At 31.5% G+C, this 24,699-nt stretch overlaps 1 protein-coding gene and 1 pseudogene across 1 annotated transcript; one reads left to right on the top strand and one right to left on the bottom strand.

Moving 5' to 3' along the window:
* The first annotated feature begins 953 nt into the window (after positions 1-953).
* On the top strand, positions 954-19,042 carry LOC105762022 (calcium-transporting ATPase 2, plasma membrane-type-like; annotated as a pseudogene).
* Positions 19,043-21,178: 2,136 nt separating this feature from the next.
* LOC105763442 (cyclin-D5-1) lies at positions 21,179-23,522 on the bottom strand. Its single transcript, XM_012581681.2, has 5 exons — positions 23,132-23,522; positions 22,959-23,045; positions 22,580-22,868; positions 22,358-22,494; positions 21,179-22,274 (listed from the first exon to the last, which is right to left on the bottom strand). The coding sequence occupies exons 1-5, from the start codon at positions 23,381-23,383 to the stop codon at positions 22,095-22,097; spliced, it is 945 nt and encodes a 314-aa protein (XP_012437135.1). The 5' UTR covers positions 23,384-23,522; the 3' UTR covers positions 21,179-22,094.
* Between the last annotated feature and the right edge of the window lie 1,177 nt (positions 23,523-24,699).

The following is a 24,699-nucleotide window of genomic DNA, read 5'->3' as shown; positions in this document are numbered from 1 at the left end:
AGAAGCGAACGAACTTAGTGGGTGGTCAGTTGTGTTGGTGACGTTGTACTAGAAAATGTGTTGAGTGATAGAACCACAAAAAAATAAAATCGATGGTTGCACACTACTACTGCAATCATGGGTGTGATACCAACTGTCCTTTTTATGTCCTCGAGCGGACTATCCTTATGCAGTCCCACTCGTAACAAGGTAAAATTCATTAGATTATATATTTACCATAATAAAATTATTTAAAATTTAAATATCGTGTTAACATATTATTTCAATAGGTGGAACCATGGGTCAAATTACATGGAACTATTGGATGAGCTTCGAGATATACAACTTCTGTTAAACTAATGATAAGAAGCGGAGGTATGTATTTTTTAAATTTGAATTATATAATATTAACGTAATTGATTTAAAAATTAATAGTATATATAAAACTAAATTTTTTTTATTTTAATATAGTTTGAATAGACGTCATGCTCAAATCCGACAATTCAAGAATACATCCCATTCGAATTCTTGGTGAATCCTAACATCTGGCACGTGAAGGTGTCATTGGTAGTGTTCGCTATGGTGGAGATGCACGAGTCGGATAGAGCATTATGACACTTCGGGTTTAGGCAATCAATTTCGCCGGCACCCTAAGACATTGAAGATCTGCATCATATTGACTTGTGGGGGAGAATGAGTGAGAATTGACCTATATTCCACATGCAATATATTAGCATTTAGAACAATAGGTATGAGTTTTTACCTACTTACAAGACCATTATCGCTCCAAAGTTAGCCTGCGATCTGGAGTACATGCCATAGTTTAGGGTCCATGGCAAGTCATATCTGCTAGCGGAAGAAGCAAGGGGTAGACAATCGCATATGAGGAGGCATGATGGGCACCTAGGCATCTAAGGTCAAGAGCAGCTGTCGAGGCGAGTCCATTGTCTACACTTATGCAAGAACCGACACCGATGGCTGCACCACCCCCAGTCAGTATGGCTCGACTTATTCTGGTGCTTATACTAACCCGGTCATTTTTACATAAACACCAAATATTGCACCACATTTTTTTGTTTCTACATTGATGTCAGGTTTTATTTGTGGATCTCTGTCTCCGACATATTGCATGCTGATGCCATCGACGTTTCAGACAATGACGCATCCGATGATGATGTATAATCCAATTATGTTTGGGGCATCGACAGAAAGTCTGATCGTTCTGCCATCAGTGTATGGGACACAATATAGTTATACCTCCACACCAATGGTGTCGCAAACACTTCCAAGAACATTGTTCTACCAAGGTGGAACATCTTTGCAACCATCTATTCCTAGAATGGAAGATACACGATGACAACATATCGCAATCAAATACGGACGAAGATATAATGATCAAGGCGAGGAGGCCAATATATAGCTTGAACCAAGAAGAAATCTAGCTCGTAACCATCGACCACCCCAATGTGGCACACATTCTGATCGAGGATATGAATGATTTTTTTGTACTTCTCATATAAATTTTAATTATTTTTCTAAGTTATAGTCGATAAGATTGTATCGATATTGAATATGAAATGTTTTTAAATAAATATAGTTTTTGCATCAAAAATTGTTTGTGTCGTCATTTCAACCTCCTATGAAAAAAATGATCAAAACTCAATTGCATTCAAAATAATAATAATTACAAACTAAGATTTAATCAAATTGAGTAGTTCGAGTTTCAATTATGAATTGAATTAATTTTACTGATTCAAGTAATTCAAATATATGATTGATGTAAATATGATGCTTCTAAATATCAAATTAAATATTTATTAACTTTACATCTCAAAAATTATAAAAAGCTGAATAATATTAAAACTAAAAAATTAAAAATAACTCAAAATCTTACACAATCTTAAACCCTAAAATCCATAAAAATCTAACATTACTTTTACAAAAAAACCCTAACCCTAAAATATGAATCAAAAGAAAAACGCTTCTAGTTGAAAGTGTTTTCGTTATTTCAACCCAATCCTGTAATTTTACAAAAATCAGCCTAATCCAGTAATTATTTTTAAAAAAATTGGATTTTTAAAAAGTTCACTTTGAAGAACGAGTATAATAACTTTTGTGTTAACAACATATATATTTGGAGAAAGTTTGGTTCAAGAGTCTTCAAGATTTTATTTTGGATGACTGAGTCCACTTAACAATACATTGATTTTAAAATATGAGGGTTATTCTATTTTGTGGTGCAGTAACAAAATTGGAAAACCTTTTGATCTAAAGGGTTTTTGGGAGATCTTGGATGGTTGGCCTAATAGCTTAATTCTTTCATACCTTTTCTTGTAAAAACTTGTTAGCTTTCATTGTATTCATTTAACTCAAGTGTTCTTCTTTATATTAGTGCTTAATTGACAAACATTCTGATCTTGTAAGGACTACTTTTTAGTTTGCTTATTTTTTCTCTTTGAGAGAGGGTTAATTATTAAGGTTTGGGAAGAAACCTTAAGGGAATGCAGTCTTAAGATTTTGGGGCATAAATCTTAAGGGAGTTTTAAGGTTAAAACTTATCCTTAAAGGTTACCAAATTAGTGAATTTGGAGAAAATCCTTAGTTGTGGAGAGCTAAGGTAGTGTAGTAGGCAATTGGGGTCGAACCACTATAAATCCTTGTGTTCTTTGTTGCATATTTTTCATTACTTCCACCACAATTTCTCAAAGGTCAATTCAACTTCCTTATCGACAATTTTGAGTTAATTCTTCCGAGCTAACAACATAAAATGAACATGATATGGATATGTGATGTAAATTGGCTTGAGATTAATATATGGTTATTTGAGATTATACATATGCTCATAAGCCAAAAAGCTTACCTATTTGATGTTGTTGTTTTATGCCTTGATAGGTAAAATTATTTTACATATTGTATTGTATGTGATAAATGTCTAAGGTAAGCAAATCATTTATATAGTATAAGCTTACTAAGTATTTGTAATACTTATTCGTGGTTACTACTTTCTCTATAGATTTTGGACATTTGTAACATGTCGATTGGACCAGTGAGAAGCACACACCTACCATCTCCCGATTCAATAGTCTTTTGAATGTTTCAAGCTTGATTATTTGTGGCATGTACATAAGATGGTTAAACTTTTGCAAGTTAATGATTATTTGTGGTTTTTCTTCTATATAAGTATTTATGGTAATTTGTTAATTGATGTATGGTTTGTTGCAAAGTTTGGTATTTAGAATGTTAATGTGAATGACAAAGCTTAGATGATGATATGTATATAATCTAGTATGTTGTATGAAATGGTTAAGGGTTAAGGTATGACTTGTAATGACTTATGTTTGTGCCAATTGTGGCATATTGGTTGTATGTTTGGGAAAGTGCTTATGATATGTTTTATAATGGATTGAACAAGTTTTGGATAGGTTTACATTGGTTGAAAGGTGCATTTTAGGTCACTTATTGGAAATTGGATTGTACCGAGCATAAGATGACATATTTTGTTATACACAGGCTGACACATGGTCATGTGTCACACACGAGCATGTGATACGGTCGTGTGTCACACACGGGCATGTGACACGATCGTGTGCTCTTTGTATAATTGGAAAATTATTGTCCACATAGTCAAGTTGGTCACACGGGTTGTTGACAAGCTCGTGTGTGTTTTACAATTGAGTCATTTATTTTTGTACATGGCCTCAGTTAGATACAGGGTTGTGTAACATTTTGTTCATTTATTATATTTAGATCCACATGGCACCAGTGAGTTACATGATTTAAGCACACGACCATGTAACTCTATCACCACACGGGTTCAGCTTGTCACAAGGCCTGGCCACATGGTCATGTGCCCCTTGTTTTGCATGATTACCCTATTTTCTATCAAAGTTTCAAAAAGGTCCCTAATTGATTCTAGATCAATTTTTAAGCTTTCATAAGTTCAATTTAATCCCGATTTCAGTTGCAATGCATGATTTGTGTGAATGTATGAGATTTATTGATTTTCCAAGTGAATTCTTGATTTAAAATTTATTGTAATTGTTTCGTTTATCGTTGTAGCATCCCGTAACTTGATTCTGGTGACGGAGATAGGTGAGGGGTATTACAAATACGACCATGTAATACCGTTTAGTATTAGCTTAAACATTAGACACCTAGTGAACCAATATTTGCTTCTATTTTGCTTTGCGTGCAAAAACCACATGAAGACAATTATACAATGTATATTAATCTAATCAATGAGTTTATTTTATTAACCAATCTATTTGAAAAAATTACAAGTTTACAAACCAATATACTACACTTAGGGCACCAAACCAATAATTTATTCATTTGTAATTTTATTTTTCAAATAGATTGGCATAAATAAAATTTCATTATTCACATTAATATCGTTTGTATTTGTCCTTAATAGTTTTTGCATGCAAAGAAAAATATAAGTAATATTGGCTCATAGATTACATAATGTTAATACTAAGTTACATTATGTGGTCAGATCATAATGCGAGAAGATAATTTGTATTAGTAGGCATCTAAAAGTTTTATAGTATGATGAATCAAAATTGAGCAAATAAGTTAAAAGACTACTGTGTCGCCTATCAAGTTCGATTAGTGAGATATCTTGTCTTGGGTATCGAAGCGGTTAACTCCTAGAAGATATATACATAGATGTGATTGTTTGGATTGACAATAGATCGGATAGGATCCAAGTTGAATTAACCTTAAATATATTTATGAATTAATTCACATGTAACGTTCATATTGTGACTTACCTCAATCTTGAGTAAGGGACTAATTATGTGTACATGACTCATATACTTTGATGTATTAAAATCCTAAGTTCAAATAACTAAAGCGCCAAAAGCTGATACGCTGGGTATACAATTTTTGTATGACATGGTTCATTTACAATGGTGGAATTCACAACCAAATAAAAGGGTTAGTGGTATCCTCTTATTAGCATTACATGATAGATGAAAAAGTAACTTGGCCACGAGCCATTTGTCTATGACAAATGATTTAATTACTATTTGTTAATAATTGACTTTTTCATGAAAGAAGATGTAATGATTACCATGAGATAAAATAGGATCATATTGGGTGAATAGATTTAACCCATAGAGATTAAGGATATCCTATGAGGGTAACACACTTATGACAAAGTCATTGGATAAACACTGATTAAGTTGCTTTGGTAATGAAATATAATAAGGGAGAGTTCAATCATGGTATTTTAATGGAATGACTCCATGATTAAATAATATTGTAATAAATAGACAAAGAGTTAGAACTTACTTACAAATTATTTGAGCCCTAATTATATGTCCGATTGGTCTCTCTGTTAGCTTGATGTAACCCAAAACAAATTGCATGTAAAATTGATAATATAGAATGAATGAAAACGACAATTAAGAGAAAAAGACTGCAAGTATCACTCTATGCAGTAAATGTGTTTTCTCACCAAGTACATGAGATGACTTAGAAATTAAATTAATTTCTTTGAATTATTATTTAATTGATTGGAATTAAATAATTAAAATTTGAAGTGGAAATCAATTTAATTAGTCATCATAGTTTTGTTGAATAAGACAATTAAATATATTTTCTCTTAGATTCTAGTATGGTAAAGTTGCAACGACTTTAACAAAATTAGAATTAGGTTGAGAAAATAATTTAATTCAAAAAAATATTTAATTAATTAATAATATTTTAGAAACTAGAAAATAGTTTTTGGATTGATTCAATTATATGTGTTGGTTAAAAGTCCAGATGACACATATAATTCTACAAAGTACACGAGATGGGTTTAACAAGTCCATCCTAAGTGAGAGGGCGACAAACCCTAACGCTCATTAGGGTGTGCTTCTGCTCCTCAGTATTCCATATAAGGTAATACTATATATTTTCTATTAAAATTTTATTATTAATTACCCCTTGTTCAAGTAAAACTCTAGTAAACTTTTTCCTATAAATAGGAACTATGGGATGACGTAATTGGCACACAATTTTAGCATTGTTACCCTGCCAGAAAATAGTAACAATTTATTTACATAATAAAATTTATTTTCTACTAAGCTCAAAATTTTTTTGGTTCTTATAGTGAGAAATTAACTTTTCCACTAAAAGTTTATCACATTTTTTTTTTCTGTGTCATTTGGTTCATATAGTTTGAGCCCACACTCAAAACAAGCCGAGGTTCGAAGATAGTTGAGAAGATTATTTGGTAGAAAAACAAGAAACAACCTAGACTACCTTGCTCAAAGAACAGGTAAGAATTCGGTCTAGGGTTTGTTTCTATAAATACCACAAGGCTCGGTTTTAAGAAAAAATTAAACTTTCGTTGTGTCAAAAACACTATTTTTGATTTTTCCAACATATTTAACCTATTGCAAAGTTAAATTAATTATATAAAAATGTTCACATAATTAATTTAATTTGATAGAGTTAATATTTAGTCACAATATATATGTGCAATTGACGCATATATAGAGGTTAATATTTGGTATCTTGATAGTGTACTTTTTTTATTCTACAAGTAACCTTAAAAAATTATCATGTGTCGCCTTTTTTTTAATATTTTACTATACTCATCTAAGATATTTGTCAACCCACTAATCTTATTTGTGAAATCTAAAATCTCCACTATCGATTGTACTAAATATTTTCCCATATATTAATATCATATTTCATAAAATCGGTTAAATGAGATTTTAAAGAATTTTAAAACAAGTTTTAAATTTTCTTATCTACGGTGAATGTGGTTTTATTCAAAATGTTAAACTAAGTCTTATTTGGTAATATGTTTTGATATAACAAATTAACGCGTTTTGAATAAAAGTTAAGTTGAACAAATTGATAAAACCAAGTAGAAATGGTTTAAATTAAATCAAACATTTTCAATTATGTTTTAACTATTTTTAAACAAGTTAGTATTGCTTCAGAACAAAAAGTATCGATATTTTTTGTCCAAGTATCAATAGTTTTCAAGATATCGATACTCGTTCTAAAATCGATACCAAATTGATATTTTGTTTTCAATTTTCGCAAAAAGTATCGATATGTTGACAAAAAGTATTGATACCTTTTACCAAGTGTCGATAAATTGCCTTTGGTATCGTTGTAAACAAAATTTAATGGTCACTGAATCAGACATTAAATGCTAATAGTATCGATACTCGTAGAAAAAGTACCAATACCTTTTGTTGTAGGTGAATTTAATGATTTGGTATTTTCATCCCAACGGCTCTATTCACTCTCACAACAACCACAATGGTTGGAAATCAGTTAGACGGTATAAATACCAACTTCCAAAGGTTTAGCAACAACAAGAGACATGTGCAAAGCTTAAAGATCAATAAAAACAACCTAAGAGCTTAATTCTTTCTTTCATTATCTTGTATACACTTGTGAGCTTTCATTGTAATCATTTATCTCAAGTGTTTTTCATTGTATTAATGCTTAATTGGAAAACATTCTAATATTGTAAGGATTACTTCTTAGTTTGCTTTTTTGTTCTCTTTGAGAGAGGGTTAATTCTTCAGGTTTGCTAGAAACCTTAAGGGAATGCAATCTTAAGATTTTTGGGCATAAATCTTAAGGAAGTTGTAAGGTTAAACCTTATCCTTAAAGGTTACCAAATTAGTGAATTTGGAGAAAATTCTTAGTTGTGGAGAGCTAAGGTGGTGCAGTAGGCAGTTGAAGCCGAACCATTATAAATCCTTGTGTTCTTTGTTGCATATTTTTCATTGCTTCCATCACAATTTCTCAAATGCCAATTCAACTTCCCTATCAGAAATTTCGAGTTGATCCTTTGAGCTAACATATGCCAACATCAACTTTATAGTTCCACACTTTTCATCTTTTGTTTTACTCGATGAAAACTTATAAAAGAACTCAGTACACAGGTAAAATAATATCAAATGCTCATCCAAGCTAATCATATACATTAGTGTTAGGTTGGCCGTTCGGGCTAAACTTTTAACCACACGCTAAATAGCCTAGCTAAGGCTTAATATACATGTAAGGTTACCCATCCAAGCTAAACCTATAAAATGACGTCAGGTTACTCGTCCAAGCTAAACCTATGTCCCATGTATCCTCGAGTCTGCAACAAATGTTGGAGCTCAGAATCATTGGGAATCAACCCATAACCTCGTGTACAAGACTTTTACTATGTTCATCGAGAATAATCTCAACATTTTCATTCAGTAACATTCCGTTTCAATTAAGTTTAAATATTCAATTTATGTACTAACTCATAACCAATTAAACTTTTACTAAAACAAAGATACATATTTAAACATAATACAACAACAATTTAAACTTGATTATATTGTATGAACTTACCTGGAAAAACAGTAACAATTTAGATGTCAATAACTATTCAACAGTTTTCCTTTTTCCGCGTAACTCTTCTGGTTGTTGAAAATATTGATCTAAACCATATTTTAACTCAATCATCTATTCCAAATATCATTTAGCAACATACTGAAGTTATATAGCAGTTCAATTTTATCTATAAAATAATTTCTCAAATTTTGCATTTATTTCAATTTAGTCCCTAAAATCGAAAATATCATAAATTTCAAATTTAAGCTTTGATTTCAAAACCAATCTCAAATTCATCCTTAGGTAACTTAATACCAGCATGTAACATAATTTTTGCCTACTGTTTACAAATTTTACATTTTAGTCCTTAGTAGCAAAACTATCAAAATTTCATTTTACAATTTAGTCCTACTACTATTTAAGCTTAACATGCAAGAAATTAACACTAAAAACTTCAAGAATCCTTCAATGGTAACTTTTCAAAACCCTAACATTTTCATAAAATAGCCCTTGGGCTAGCTAGATCAAACTTTCGGTATCTCAAAAACATAAAAATTACAATAAATTGATTTAGAAACGCTTACCTAATTATAGCTGAATAGCTTGAAGTTGACTGAATAGCTTGAAGTTGAAAAGAATGGTTTTTAGGTTTTCTTTGGTTAGGGATGGTGGAGAAGAAGATAGAAATGAAAATAATAAAACCTTGTTTTACTTTTACATATTTGTTTATTATTTTAAACATAATTTTAATATAAGAATTAATTAATAAAATACATCGGTTGTCCACCAAATATTAAAGTGGTTAAATTTCCATTTTGAACCCTGATGTAAATCTAATTAAGCCTTATAACAATTAAAAATCAATCGTGATAGATTTTTACGATTTTTATGATTAAGTCCCTATACCCTAATTAACTATTCAATCACTAAAATTACCAAATCGAAACTCAATTCAACCTTAATATAGACTCGTTAATATTAAATAATAATATTAACAGACTCGATCATTGGAGAATGGGGTTTCAAAACTACCATTTTTTATACCACTGAAAATAGGTTGTTATAGGATTGTAATACAAAAAGACAATTTATATTAGTTGACAAACCTAAATATGTCCTTAGTCTAATAAAAAATGAACAAACCAATTGAAAGACTAATATGTCATCTATTAAGTCCGATTGGGGAGATGTCTTGTCTTAGGCATTTGAGCAGATAACTAACATAAGATAGAGACATAGATATCTAAATCCGTTTATGGATTTATTCACTTCTGAAGTTCATAGTGTGACACGCCTTACTCTTGAGTGGATGATGGACTATGTATGTGTGACTCGTATACTTTGATGTAACTAAAAGCTTGAATTCAAATAGATAAAGAACCGAAAGCTAGTGTGTTAGGTATATGAATTTTGTAGTATGCAGTGTCATTCATAATAGTGGAATTCATAGCCCAAGATATGGGTAAATGATATCCATTTACCACCACTTTCACTCTGGTGACATAATCATCAATGCTTTCTGAAACCTTCATTTTCAACGTCTCAAATTTGGTTCTGAGCATTTGTAAACATACCTTGTTAGCCTTTTCAGCTCATTGAAGGGATTTTTCAATGCTTCCTTTGATGTCTTCAATCTAAAATTTTTCAAAGGTTGATTCATCAACTCCTTGAAAAATAAAGAAAAACGCATTCTTATCCTTTTTTTTTGAACTTCTTTCAATGCTCTTTTCTCTTTCTTTGTCAAAGTCACTTTGGCAGCTGCATTTTTGGGTTCAACGTATCCTTCTCCGACAATATCTCAACAATCTTGAGAGTCAAGAAAAGCCTTTCTTTTAATGCTCCAATTTCCATAATTTATTTTTTTTAATTTTAGAATTTACGATTTAATCATGTTTTTCATTATGATGACTACACAAATCTAGCTTTGATATCACTTTTTGGAATCATATACAGAATTAATAATAAAAAAATAATTTTATTACGCAATACAAAGATAATTTTTTTCTCTCTATACTAGCTGGTACTAGTTTTCTATCACACAAACTTTTAATTTTTCTTCACCATATATATTTCACTAAGCCTGTTTATAGTTTTTTAAAATTGACTTAAAACTGGAGTAATAAGCTTAAGGAGCTTCCAGCAAATCCATGCTTATCCAATAAGCTTCACCACCAAATCTTTGTTTATCCTTAAGGAAACTTAAAACAAGCTTCCATATTGCTATTTTTCCACCTTTGTAAACCCATTGAATGTCACGTTTTAAACCAATTTATAAAGCCACCATTAGCTTTGAGCTTTTTTGACTTTGAGAAGTTAGTTTGGCTTTTAATAGTCTCTGGGTGGAGATTCCAAAACGGAATGTCAAGCACTAAAACTTGTAAAGGTTGAGCCATTCATCTTTACTCAGAAATGAATGGGAGTAGTGCTAGAACTTCCTGAAGGAAGGCTACATTTGTCTTGCCTATATGGATTTGGAAAATGATTTCTCTTCTAAAAATGCTATTCCACTTTTTGGATATACTTTTTTTGGAATTATGGGTATCAAAGATCCTATTCGCCCTAGTGTCAAAGAATCTGTCATTGCTTGTCGTTCTGCCTGTTACTGTAAGAATGTTTACAATAGATAATACAAACTCTACAAAGGCTATAGCCAGGAAATGTGGAATCCTTACGTATGATAGCATAGTCGTTGAAGATCTAGATTTCAAAGAGAAGAATTAGGTGGAAGTACTTGCTTTAATTCCTAAGATTTAGGTACTCTCCAACATTTTTTCCTTTGCTTGAAAACTATTATCTGTTTTAGGTACTCGTAACAAGGACAAATTATCTAATAAAACCTCGATTTTCCTTCTTTTTGTAGGTGATGGTTCGATATTTTCCTATGATCAAACATACACTGGTAAAGTAATTACAAAGTGTTGGTAATGTAAAGTTTTTAAGGATTTAGTGGGGGTTGTTGAAGATTTTGCGGAGATGTGGTTACGGGTTTTTTACAAAATTGCCTATGCCACCTTATTACCCTTCTGTTACTAATATAAATAGAGGACTAGTTTCCTCATTGAAAAGGCCAACTCTCCCTGAAAGCATTCCTCTCCTCCAGTTTCTTTGTGTTTTCTTTATAAACTAGTTGTTTTTGTTCCCTAATCACTTTAGATAAAATTCTATCTAGGAGTTTGGGTTTTTAGCAGGACCGATTGTGACCCGTCCAAACTTTGCTGGAAATTGTTCCTACTATGATTTCCCGGTAAGAGCAGTACTAATCGAGTTCCATCTTCCATATTTAGGTGTACGAATATCGAAGGACTATGTTAATCTTGAGGGACGATGTCCACTATACGATTATATTGACCAGGGTGAATTCATTTCTAAGGTACTGGATTTACCACGGCACAGTAATATCTAATTTTATATTTAATTATTTATTTTTTCCAGTCAGTGTTAACAGATTTGTTTTACAGTAGATTATATTTCCAACAATTTAGAAATGAATTATTGCTTAAACATGTCTAACTCAATCAACAAACCACATCGAAAATCCAGATGACGTTATAACTGCTATAGTTTCTGAAGTAAACCTGGTTGAAAATAACACCGAGTGGATTGTAGGCACAAATTCCTTTAAACATTTCTACGCTAACAGAGAAATGTTCACCGAATTTGAAAAGGTAAATAAAGGTGAGCAAGTCTACATGGGAAATTCAAGCACTTTGGAAGTACTCGGTAAAGGAAAATTTTTACTCAAACTCACTTCTGGTAAAACTTTGGCATTGAATAATGTTCTGTATGTACCCACCCTTCATAGAAATTTGATTACTGGTGGTCTATTGAATAAAGTAGGCATTAAAATAGTCTTTGAATGCTTTACTACTTAGTTTTGGCTTACTTAATGAGATGTGGAGGGAGGTCTACTTTCTACGAATCACATTATTAATAAAGTGCCTCATAAAAAATTAGGTTGTACCCTATATGAATTATGGAAAGATTATGCCCCTAATCTAAAATACTTGAAAGTGCGGGGGTGTTGAAAAAAGTAGGCATACCTATTTTTAAATAGAACACTATTAAGTCTAAAACTGCAGATGTTGTTTTGTTGGTTATGCTCTGAACAGTGCTACATATAGATTTATGTCTATGCATGATTCTTCTATATGTGAATCTAGAGATACTGTTTTCTTTGAAAATATTTTTCTCTAAAGAAGTTTGTTGCAAATCCTGAGACACAATTAGATGAGCATGTTTCTTCTTCTAGTACACATAATAGAGATATTCTTAATGATGATGTAGAACCTAAAAGAAGTAAAAGACAAAGGAATGCCACTAGTTTCGTACTTGATTATCTTACTTCTTTCATAACTGAAGTTAATGAATTAGACTTAATAAATGATTCTATTGCTCATGGCTTTTGATAAACGAGGATCTAAAAACTTACGATAAAGCCAGAAATTCACTATATGCTAGTTTTTGGAGAGATCCTATTGACACAATTAGTAGATTTGCCTAAAGGTTTTAAACTTATTAGTAATAAATGGGTCTTTCGAAAGAAACTTAGACCTGATGAGTCAATATAAAAGTATAAATCAAGACTAGTGGTAAAAGGATTTACTCAGAAATTTAGAGTAGATTAGTTTGGTACATACTCTCCTGTGATTAAAATCTCTACCATTTATGTTTTGTTTTCTTTAGGTTCCATTCATAATCTACTAGTACATCAGATGGATGTAAAGACAACTTTCTTGAATGGTGATTTGGATGAAGAGATTTATATAGAGCAACCTCCAAGATTTGTGACACTTGGTATGGAAGATAAATTTTGCAGACTTAAAAAATCTCTGTATGGTCTCAAACAAGCTCCAAAACAATGGTATGAGAAATTTCATAAAACTATTCTTAGTTTCGATTTTATAGTTAATGGTTCAGATGTATATATATGTTTGGATTTGATTGTGTCTTCAAAAGTTTATAAGTAGATGACATGTTAATTTTCATTTCTAATATAGAAGCCATTAATAAAACCAAGATTTTCTTATCTACCATATTTGAAATGACTGATTTGGGAGAGGTAGATATAATCTTAGGAGTTAAAGTTACAAATTCAAAAAAGAGTTTTTCACTAAACCAATCTCACTATATAAAGATAGTGTTAAAAATGTTTAATAGTTTTGATGTAATCCCTATGAAAACTCCTTATGATTCTAGCATACAACTGCTAAAAAATAGAGAAAACAATATTTCTCAATTAGAGTATGGAAAGATTATTGGAAGTCTTATGTTCTTGATGAACTACACTCGATTGAACATTGCTTGTGCGGTTAGTAGACTAAGTAGGTATACCCATAATCCGAGCAATGAGCATTGGAATGCTCTAAAGCTTTTGCTTAAATACCTTAAAGGTACTTTATCTTAGGAATTAGAATTTTTCGGTTACCCTATAGTCCTTGAAGGCTATTGTGATGCTAATTGGGTAACTGATAACAATGAGGTAAGCTCTACAAGTGGGTATGTCTTTACTTTTGGTGGAGCAACCATTTCATGAAAGTCTGCTAAACAGACTTGTATTGCTCGCTCCATGATGGGGTCAGAGTTTATAGCCCTTGACTTAGCTGGGCAAGAGGCTGAGTGGCTTAGGAATCTACTTGCAAAGATTCCTTTATGGGAAAAATTAGTACCTCCCGCATCTTTATTATCTGACTCGCAATCCACAATTTGTGTTGCTAAGAGTCAAGCTTACATTGGTAAGAAGAGACATATTTGGATAAGACATGAATATGTGAGACATTTAATAAAAAATGGAGTACTCATCTTGGAGTACGTGAGGTCTGAAAGGAACCTAGCTGATTTGCTAATCAAAGGGTTAAGTAGGAAAATGGTTCTTGATCCGTCGAGGGGGATGGGTCTAAAGCCCAATGGTTGAGGAATTCATGGTGGATACCCAACTTAGTCTCTAAATTTAATGTGGTCAAGCGAAATTATGGAAAGACTCATGGTGTACATTTTACCTATCCCTATGGCAAATGATGTACATGTATAAGGATGAGTTTTTACTCTTAATGAATTCATAGCCCAGATTTTGGGTAGTCCTTTTGAGATGGACTTGATGAATTCACCAACTTGAGAGGTTGAGTTTATTACGGTTAATGAGTTCATATCCCAGATTTCGGGTGGTCTTATTGAGATGGACTTGATGAATTCATTGAACTTAAATTTGAGAGGATGAGCTTAATGAAAGCTCTTAATGATTTCATAGTCCTGATATAAGTAGTCTATAGTGATATACCTGATTAAATCACCTACGTAAGTGTGAAGGATTTAGTGGAAGTTGTTGAAAATTTTATAGAGGTGTGGTTCTGAGTTTTTTACAAATTTGCTTATGTCTTTTTATCGTATCGCCCTTTTGTTACTAGTATAAATAGAGGACTAGCTTCCTTATTTTTATACACTGAATAGAGAAATGAACAACTCTTTGTGAAAACATTCCTCTCCTCCACTTTCTGTGTGTTTTCTTTATAAACTAGTCGTTTTTATTCCCTAATCACTTTAGAGAAAATTCTGTCTAGGAGTTTGAGTTTTAAGCGGGACCGACTGTGACCCCTCCAAACTTTTTTAGAAATTTTTTCTACTGTAATTTCCCAATAAGAGTAGTACCAATCGAGTTCCATCCTTCATATTCGAGTGTACGATGAATATCGAAGGACTATGTTAACCTTAGGGGACGACGTCCACTACATGATTACACCGATCAGGGTGAATTTGTTTCTAAGGCAGTGGATTTACCACGGTAAAGTCCTTTCTGATTTCATATTTAATCATTTTTTTCAGTCAGTGCTAACAAATTTTTTTTACAGTAGATTATATTTCCAACACGAAGTACATTTGATAAAGTTGTTGCTGTGATGGATGATGGTACAAATGATGCTCTAGCCTGCATGAAGTAGATATCAGACTAGCAACGAGCATTGTTGGAACTGAGATAAAAAATGCTTTAATATTTTCATACAGTGCATTCATCTTGGACCTATCAAATTGAAGAAGATTTCAAATCCAAAAAGACTTCTATATCATGATCTATTGAAGTACTGATGTCATAATCTTATTCTCAATTTCAGGTGGCCAAGGAGAGTGTTGGTGTCATAATCCTGGAAGACAATTTCTCAAAAATTGTGATAGTGGCCAAATGGGGCAACTCAATATACATCAATATTAAAAAATATGTACAATTTCAACTGGCAGTCAACATTGTTGCCTTGAATATTAATTTCTCCTCAACATGTGTGACAGGTATGACAGGGATATCTTTCTCTACTATTATTTTGAACTTATTTTTTAAAATTTCTTTGCAAATGGAAATTATTTTATTCATTTTTTTGCACCAAGTCATGTTGTAGAGAGCACTTCTTTTATAGTTGTTCAGCTATTGTGGGTCAATATGATTATGGATACTTTGGAAGTGCTTGCACTTAAAACTGAGCCTCTAATTGATTGTTAAACAAATTAACAAAGACGATAACAAAATGCTTGAAGTTTCATTTCCATTCAACTTTTTCGTACTTGAAGATACTTGAGTAAGGGTATTCATACAACAAAAAATACTTTTACTGCCAACATTAATAATAACATTAACCCATTAACTGCTAGTAACTGACTTATAACAGACTTAACAAATAATATTTATCTTAACACTCCCCTGGTTTTCTAAGTTTTGTTGAACTAATATTCACTCAACAACACTCGCAATGCTTCTCTAAAAGTAGAAAACTATTTTGGTGTAATTGGTTTTGTAAGCACATCAACCACCTGTCTTTCTGATGGAACTAAATTCACCTGTAGTATGCCATCAAGAACTATTTCATACACAAAATGATAATCAATTTCCATATGCTTCACCTTAGCATGATGAGTAGAGTTTACAGCCGTTGTCATTATTGATATATTATCACACCATACAACTAGTGGTTGTTTAATAGTTACACCAACCTCAGTTAGAAGTTACTTTATCCATAACAACTCAGACACACAATTTGCTATACTTCGATACTCTACTTCTGATGAGGATCTGGACACAACAACTTGCTTCTTGGAGCACCATGCAATTAGATTGGAACCGAGATAAATGCAATAGCCTGTAGTTGATCTTCTATCTTCAACAATGGAGGCCCAATCAGCATCAGAGTAGCCAATTAGGCAAACTGTCATTCTGTGAAATACAAACCATAATTCATAGTGCCATTCAAATACCTTAACACTCTCTTTACAACCTTCTAGTGAATGTCACAAGGTGCATTCATGTATTGACTAAGCTTGTTGACATAGAATGCAATCTCTGGTCATGTAATGCACACATATTGTAGTTTGCAAATAAAACTCAGGTATTAATGAATATCAACAAGTGGACTACCATCTGTAATAGTCAACTTGGGAGTGCCTACCATAAGAGTAGGAGTAGAAGTGGCTGCAGTCATGCCTGTGCTATGAAGCAAATTTGGAACATACTTCTTCTTAAAAAGAAACAAATCACCATAGGATGTGTGCTGAACCTCTATACCTAGAAAAAAATTGAAGCTCACCCATGTCTTTGAGAGAGAAATTGTTGTGAAGCTGCTTGATGACCTGGCTGATTTCTTCAGATGAGCTACTTATCACAACTATATTGTAACAGCCCGTTTTCAGTAAAATCGGAATAGTGGTTTCAGGACCACAAATCTGAGACCATAAAATTTATTTTAATATTATTTTGTGGTCTATAGCATGATAATATGATAGTAAAAAATTTTTGTTAAGAAACTTTACCATTTGTATGCCCAATTTGTGAAAAAGGACTAAATCGCGTAAAGTGTAAAAGTTGTGCTCTAATAGCTAAAAGTATTAAATAGCTATAGAAATTTAAAGTAGAGGTCCTTATATAGTAATTAGACCATTAATTGAGTTAGTGGATGTGCATGGCTTGGTAATTATGAAGATTTTAAAGTTAGGTAAGGGTAATATGATAAAAAGGCAATTAAAGGTAAATAAAATAAAATAAAACAAAGTGGTCATCTCTTTGTTTCATATTCCAACTGAAAATTACAGCATAGAGGAGCCATGGAAGCTTGAAAATTTTTCTTAAGAAAAGTCCTTGCATGTAAGTGAAAATCAATCCCGTTTTTGAATGTTTTTATGTTTTCTGGATCGTTGTAGCTTAACCTAGCTAACTAGGGGACTAATTTGCAAAACTATTGAATAGTTTGAGATTTGAAATTGATGAATATGTTAGGGTTTTAAAGTTTAATGGAAGAAAATAAATCTTTTTTGTGAGTTAAACAACTTTTGTTAAGTGATTTTTAATGAAAATGTCAATTAGGGGTTAAATTGAGAAATGTGAAAATCGTGTGTTAAATATGTGAAATTGTGGAATGTATAGGCTGCTATGAGCCTATAGTAAATTTGGCTAGGCTTTTATGTGGATTAAACTTCATGGATTTCATTTTACGAGCCTAGGGACTAAATTGTAAAGAAGTGAAATGTCTAGGGGAAAAATGGTAATTTTGCCATAATATGAAATTGGATTGAATTGAATAGAATGAAGATTAAATTAGTTAAATTTGATTATATAGATCAAGAAAAGCCACGCTCGGAATTGAATCGAGGAAAGGACAAAAGAGTAGACTAATCGATCAATTTTCTCTGAACTAATTCGAGGTAAGTTCGTATGTTAATAAGCATTAATTATATGTGTTTCAAATGCTGTATTATTATAATCGTGATGATACGACTCCACAGAAATATTTGACGAAGTTTCGACAACGTAAGGATCCCGGTTGAACCTGAAAACTTGAGTAAGGGTATTTATACAACAAAGAATACTTTTGTTGCTAACAATAATAACAACACTAACCCATTAACTGCTAGTAACTGACTTACAACAGACTTAACAAATAATATGTATCTTAACACTGATGAACTAATGAAGCAAGTACCAGTTGGAAGGAAAGGAAATTTTATCAGTAATGTCATGTGGAACAATATCTAGGGGCAATCTCTATATCAATTTATTGTAATATGGTATCCCCAGGAGAGAGGAAAAGTAATGTTTTAATCTCGACGGCCCTGATTCTGATATGATACTGAACATAGTTATTTTCAATTCATTTGTCTTCTGTCAAGTACCATTTTATCAAGAATTCCTTGATACTCCTTAGTGCAAGTTGTTATATATGCAATTGCTGGAATGCTAACTTTTGGCATGCTAGAAAATAATTGTGAGCTAAAAAACTGTCATTCGGACTCTTCATTTTTTAAAATACCTATATCCAATACTAATGTTTGACAGATTCAAACAAGGGTATAAAGATAGATCCTCCAAGGATTCATATGATGCCAATTGGAAATTTGATAAAACAGGAAAAATTAACATACCGAGTCTAAGTAACATAGGACAAAAGCATCATGTATTGTTTAGCTTTAGTAACATGGTTTATCACCACCAAGGCATGAAGAAAAACTCCGAATGCTTGGTCATTTTCAACAGGTCTTCAATGAGATCAGTTGACGGGACATGGAAGAAATAGATGCTCTTAGGGGCATATTAGATAACTCAGTTTTCGTGGCTGTTCTTAGTTGCACTGCAGTCTTCCCTATCATTATCGTCGAATTTTTAGGTACATTTACGAGCACAACACCGCTTACATGCTACCAGTGGTTGGTATGTGTATTCATCGGATTCTTAGGCATGCCGATGGATCCCAGTATGAAACCACCATAGAGGGAAATGAAAAAATCGTCAAGATTTTTGTTACTTGGTCTCTGAAGTTCTAATATCACACACACATATATACTAATCAATAATTGTGTAGTTTATAGATAGAATGGTAGTCTATTTCTCTTAATTTCAAAGGTCAAAAATTTCGATGCATCCTTCACCATTATCTTCGTTAGTTTCTACTCAAAATTGAAGTAATTCAATAAAAAGATGTGCCATATTATATGTACCAAAAGGAAACAAATTAGTACATTTAAAGTGGAAATTTATTTATTTATTTATATAAAACTGATGTTTCATAATTTTAGCCTGAAAAGTATAAAACAAAAATAATTTAGAAATTTAAAATGAAAATGGATAAAGTTTAGGGAATCCAAAAAATATTGAAGAAAATGGGAGTAATCCACGTTAATGCTTTTTAATGTCGAAATTGCTTTTCTCCTGCTTTTTAATATCCAAATAAAAATAATGAAAATTTTAGTTCTGCTAATGAGTTACATCGTAAAGATTTAAGTCATATTGAAGAAGATTCCAACATGGATGGTCCCTTTGTTGCTGAGAATGAGATGCAGAATGTCCAAAATATGAACATAGAATCCCTTTGTTGCTGAGAATGAGATGCTGAATGTCCAAAATATGAACATAGAATCAAGTCCAACAAGAGGTATGCATTTCACAAGCATTTTGATGTTAAATAAATCATTAAAAATTTTATAAAAAATAAAAATAAATATATATATTAAAAATAGTTAAATCATTAGTTTTAATCTAATTCAATTAGTTTGTATTAATTAGTGATTCAATCAATTTAAATCCCTTCTTTAAATTAGTGCCCTAATCATTTATTGATCCTACCAATCTAATCGATAACTTTTATATAAATAATTAAAAAGAATCATTGAGTCAAAATGGTTAAATTCAAGCTTACACATAAAAAATTATTTTAGAATCGGGTGGAGATCGACAAATCTAGTTATGAGTATTGTTTGCTTTATAAAGTAAAATATTAACGATTTTATCTTTTAAAGAAAGAATTCTCGATAATCTTTAATCAATTTGAAATAATTTTAATTTTGAGAAAAAAAGATGCAAAGAAGAATAAAACTTGACTATAAAATCATCAACTCAATTATTTATATTATTGTTTAAGTTCCTAAATGAGTTGGTGTTATCCTCAATCAAGTCACCAACTTGATCAGAGAAATCACGGAAATACCCTTTTATAATTAAAATAAATTATATTATTTGAGGGTATTTTAATCTTATTGTTTAAAAAAACCAATAAAAATATACATATGACGGGATTTGAACCTGAACCAAAACCTTAAATTTACTTAAGCACACATTAAGATGAAATTTGATTGAGTTGGTGTTGAGTTAACTTGTGACACCAACTCATAAACTATTTAATTTTATTTTATTAAATTTAATATCGTACATATCTTTTGTGTTATTATTATTTAGTTTGAAACCATATGTTTTATTAATTATTTTATGCTATTTTTAAACATACATTTATATTTTATATTTGTGATTCCTACACGCATACACATGTCATAAAATTTCCTTAAACCATATGAATAAGCCTACATTAATATCATCAATTCATACTCCAATTTATACATCTAAGAATGCAAAACACTGTTTGAACTTGGATAATTCCACTTGTTTGAGGGAAGGAATATCTCAATCCAAATGTCTTACTACTTTTTATCATCTTTTAGCCTCTCATTTTTCCATTGCAAATATATATTGCCAAAATGTGTAAGCTGTCCGTTTATCTCGCGGGTTATTATTTCCTCTATTAGCACATGTTTGCAATCAACATAAGCCTGGTTTTCGCTTCGGATTGCTGATAAGAGTGTCAGCTGAAAAATAAAGATATGGTTATGTCAATCCTTAAATTACCATAAAAACAACTTGGACAAATTTAAAATTATTATCAAAGACATTTTGTAGGTACATTTGCTTCCCCTAACAAAAACGCCCGTCTTTGGCGCTTATTTAGACAATCTTTTCAAAGACTTTAGATAGTAAAAGTAGAATACAAATCTTTATATTAGGATTTAGAATCCACTAAATTATTTATTTTAAGAGTAAAATAAACATAACATAATTTGACTAATTTGACGCTTAGTACACTTAAAAATTTTGTCATATTCATGTCTAATAATCAGATCGGAGTTCTAGGAAGGCTAAAAATGCAGAAGATGAAATTGAAAATCTGTATGTATGATTTGACAGAGTTCTTCAAACGTTGCAGTCTTTACTGTCTACAGAGTCATTTGAAAGAACAATGAAAACCACATTGTGCGACTTTGATGGAACATTGAACCACTGAATAAATATGTGTCGGGAGAGAAACCATATGTGTTTTCACAAGACATATAGTAATCACTGGAGACTAAAATTCAATGCCGTACGATGCCAGACTGGATCTCCTAAGAACCCCATGAAAGCATGTGGAAGGGCTGAGCCTCTGACACCCTATTTCCCAACTGCATTCACCCCTTTCAACCCGGTTTTTCCCCCAGTCCACCTCAAAACAAAGTTATTCCAACTTTGGGTCCTACACCATCACCCAAAAGGAGCAAATAACAGGATTCACATGAACAATTTTACAATGTGGTTGGTGTGGACTGTGGCATAAAGTGTTTACTCACAAATCTTACTCGCCTTTTTGCATCATCTATCTTAATAATCTGTTTACTTCATAATCAGGGTAGAAGATCCCCTTTGATTCCTTAAAAGAAATACTTTTGGGTTTTTTAATGGCCCTCTAATCCTAGTGCTGCTTCTACCTAACAGTGACAAAGAAACTTCCCACTCATCAAAAAGGAAACCACAACATTCCAGGCAAATCCAATCACCATTCATCTTATTGGAAAATGGAACCCTCAATCATCATCAACAAAAATCGTAATGAAAAAACGCTGATGAAACCTATAAGTAAAATCTAATTCCAAGAATCGATTTTTTTTGTATTTTTTTTAAAATCAAAATAATCCAATCAATAAACCCAAATCTTATCTGCAAAAAGATGGCCAACAGATTTTCATTGATCAGAGTCGTTGAATGTAAGTTTTCTCTTAGTGCCAACCCCATTACTGACTGCACAAGAGTTCTCAGGAGCATGATATACTGAAGAATAATTTGAGGAAACTACACATTTTGGTGTCTTAGAGATCCTCATCTCTATTTCATGCATCATATTATAGCAACAAAATACATTTTCCTGTTATCAAATTCAATTGCAAGATTGACATTAGTATAGTGTTGAAGTCATATAAATAAGAGGGAAATAACAGAATCGCTCACAATTTCTAGAGATCCCCAGAATGAAATGAAATTCATCTTGAGCTCCATTGCTTTTCTTGTTAATCTTTTATCAGAAGAAGCGGCTAACACCGCAGCTGCAGCAATAACCGATGATCGATGATCCACCAAATTGATTTCTGCACATCAAAAAGATCGATTCATAAACATAAGCATACAAAGCTAAGTTCATAACTACATTCAAAGCTGGATTTTTAGAATTACCTTTTATCATAAGCACAATAAGATGCAGAGCTTTTGAGACTAATCCTTCAGGTTTAGATTCACCATAAAATTTATGGATGAAGTAAGATAAATAAGCAAAGGGCGTGATTGTACTCATCTTCCATTCCAAAGTACTGACTACCAATAACTCCATTCTTTGAACCACTTTGTTTTCAAAGTGATCTTGTGTAGGATATTCTGATAAAACAGGTAATCTGCGCTCTTCCATTTTTGCTGCTAATGATAAACACGCCACCGACAACAATCGGATAACCCACAACTTCCCATTCTAACATCCAAAAATACATTGTTACAAACACAAACGAGAAACCTTTCATTTGACCATTGCTTGAACAATAAAAGAAAAAAAAAAGCTTACATCAATGGATTTCTTTGAGAGAAATCGATCCAAGTACATTACAGACATATATGCTGTACGGATTTGAAACCCAAAGAGTGTTCTTGTCTAGATCAAAGAAAAAAAAGTTTCATCGAACCATCCCTATTAAAAAGGAAAAGAATAAATAAAGAAAAATCAGAAAAAATACAAACTTTAAACATCCATTCAATAGCATTCAAGCGAGCACATTGCGGCCATTTGTTTCGAATGGTAATGGGATAATCAGAGATACAAGAAGTTTCTCTTTGAATCAACTTCTCAATATATTCATCATCATCATCATCCTTATCATTCAAGTAAAGATTTTCATCGTCTTCAGCTTCTGTTTCAAAAAAAGAAACTTCTTCTTCAGTTTCTTGACACAAGAGATTAGAGCAAGAAAAGTAACTCTCAAACTCCCCCATTTGTCTGTGGACCTCAAATCTCAACCAAAAGAAGAAAAACAAAACATGGGTTTGGTCGTTTATTTCCTACAAGGCTACAACTAGTAGTATATATGTAAAGTGTTGAATACACGTCTGAGGAGATTAAGGAAAATCCTAGAGAATTGGGAGTCCCCAATTTAATATTTTTTTTTTACTTTATAAATCATTTTAATTTTTATGGCGTAAAAATAAATATTTTATATTTAAATAATATTCAAAAGACGTTCATTTTGTCGAATAATTATAGAAATTTAAAACTAAAAATAATATAAAATATTAAAAATCAAGTTGAGTATAATAAATAATTTAAAAAATCTAAAGAATCCAACTAAACCAAAATGACCTCAAAAGAGATTTGAGTTGTGAGGAGTGAATAAGCGGGAAAAGGGAAGGTGATGATAAGAGTGCCGCCAAAATCAGCGGACGAGATATAAGAGAGAAATAGGCGTTATTTGGCAGTTACGGTGAGTGTGCACCGTAGGAAACTAATCATGCACCTCACTCTTACGCGCTTCTCTCCCTCAATTCTCTGCATCTTTTGGGAGATTCTGCTTATTACGGTGGCATACGGGTCAAAGGTATTGTATAATTATTACCAAGTATCTTATACACGGCCATTGTTAGTGGAATAATGAAACTCCTACTAGGTTTAAATGATGCCATAATTAAAATTTTAAGTATTCAAGTTCTACTCTTAAATCTTAAATTTTATAAATGATGAATTTATATTAGAAAATTGTTTTGTAAATTAGTAAATATAACTATTGAATATAATTGTGATGTTTGATAAATATAAATATTAATTTTTAAAATATTGTTAATTATTAATTATTAATTTTATTTATATAATATTTATATTATTTTAAATAGTTTTAGATGAAAGATAAATATAGTAATTTGAATATCTCATTTTAAAGAGATAATTCATTTTAATTTTAATAAAATAAAATCAATTTAATATTTTTCTAGCTTAAGTGATAAGTACACCTACTTATCTTATTCAACCTTTTTTATTGAAAATTTTATATTATGTAAAAGATTAAAATTGATTATTTAACACATTTGAAATAATAAATCCTAAAAATTCATTTTCAATGAAATGAAAATATTCAAAAATAAAATAAAAATTTTCAATGGTTTATCAAACACCCTTAGAGTGTAGTATTTTTACTCCATTAGAAGTGAATAGAATATTTACCCAAAATGTATAATAATATTATTTTAACATATAATTCCGGTAAAAATGCAATTGAAGCCCCTATACTAAAAGTCTAATTCCATTCTGCCCCTCTGCA

The sequence above is a fragment of the Gossypium raimondii genome, chromosome 12, assembly GCF_025698545.1.
Source record: "Gossypium raimondii isolate GPD5lz chromosome 12, ASM2569854v1, whole genome shotgun sequence".
Lineage (NCBI taxonomy): Eukaryota > Viridiplantae > Streptophyta > Magnoliopsida > Malvales > Malvaceae > Gossypium > Gossypium raimondii.
This window is presented reverse-complemented; position numbering and strand designations above follow the sequence as displayed.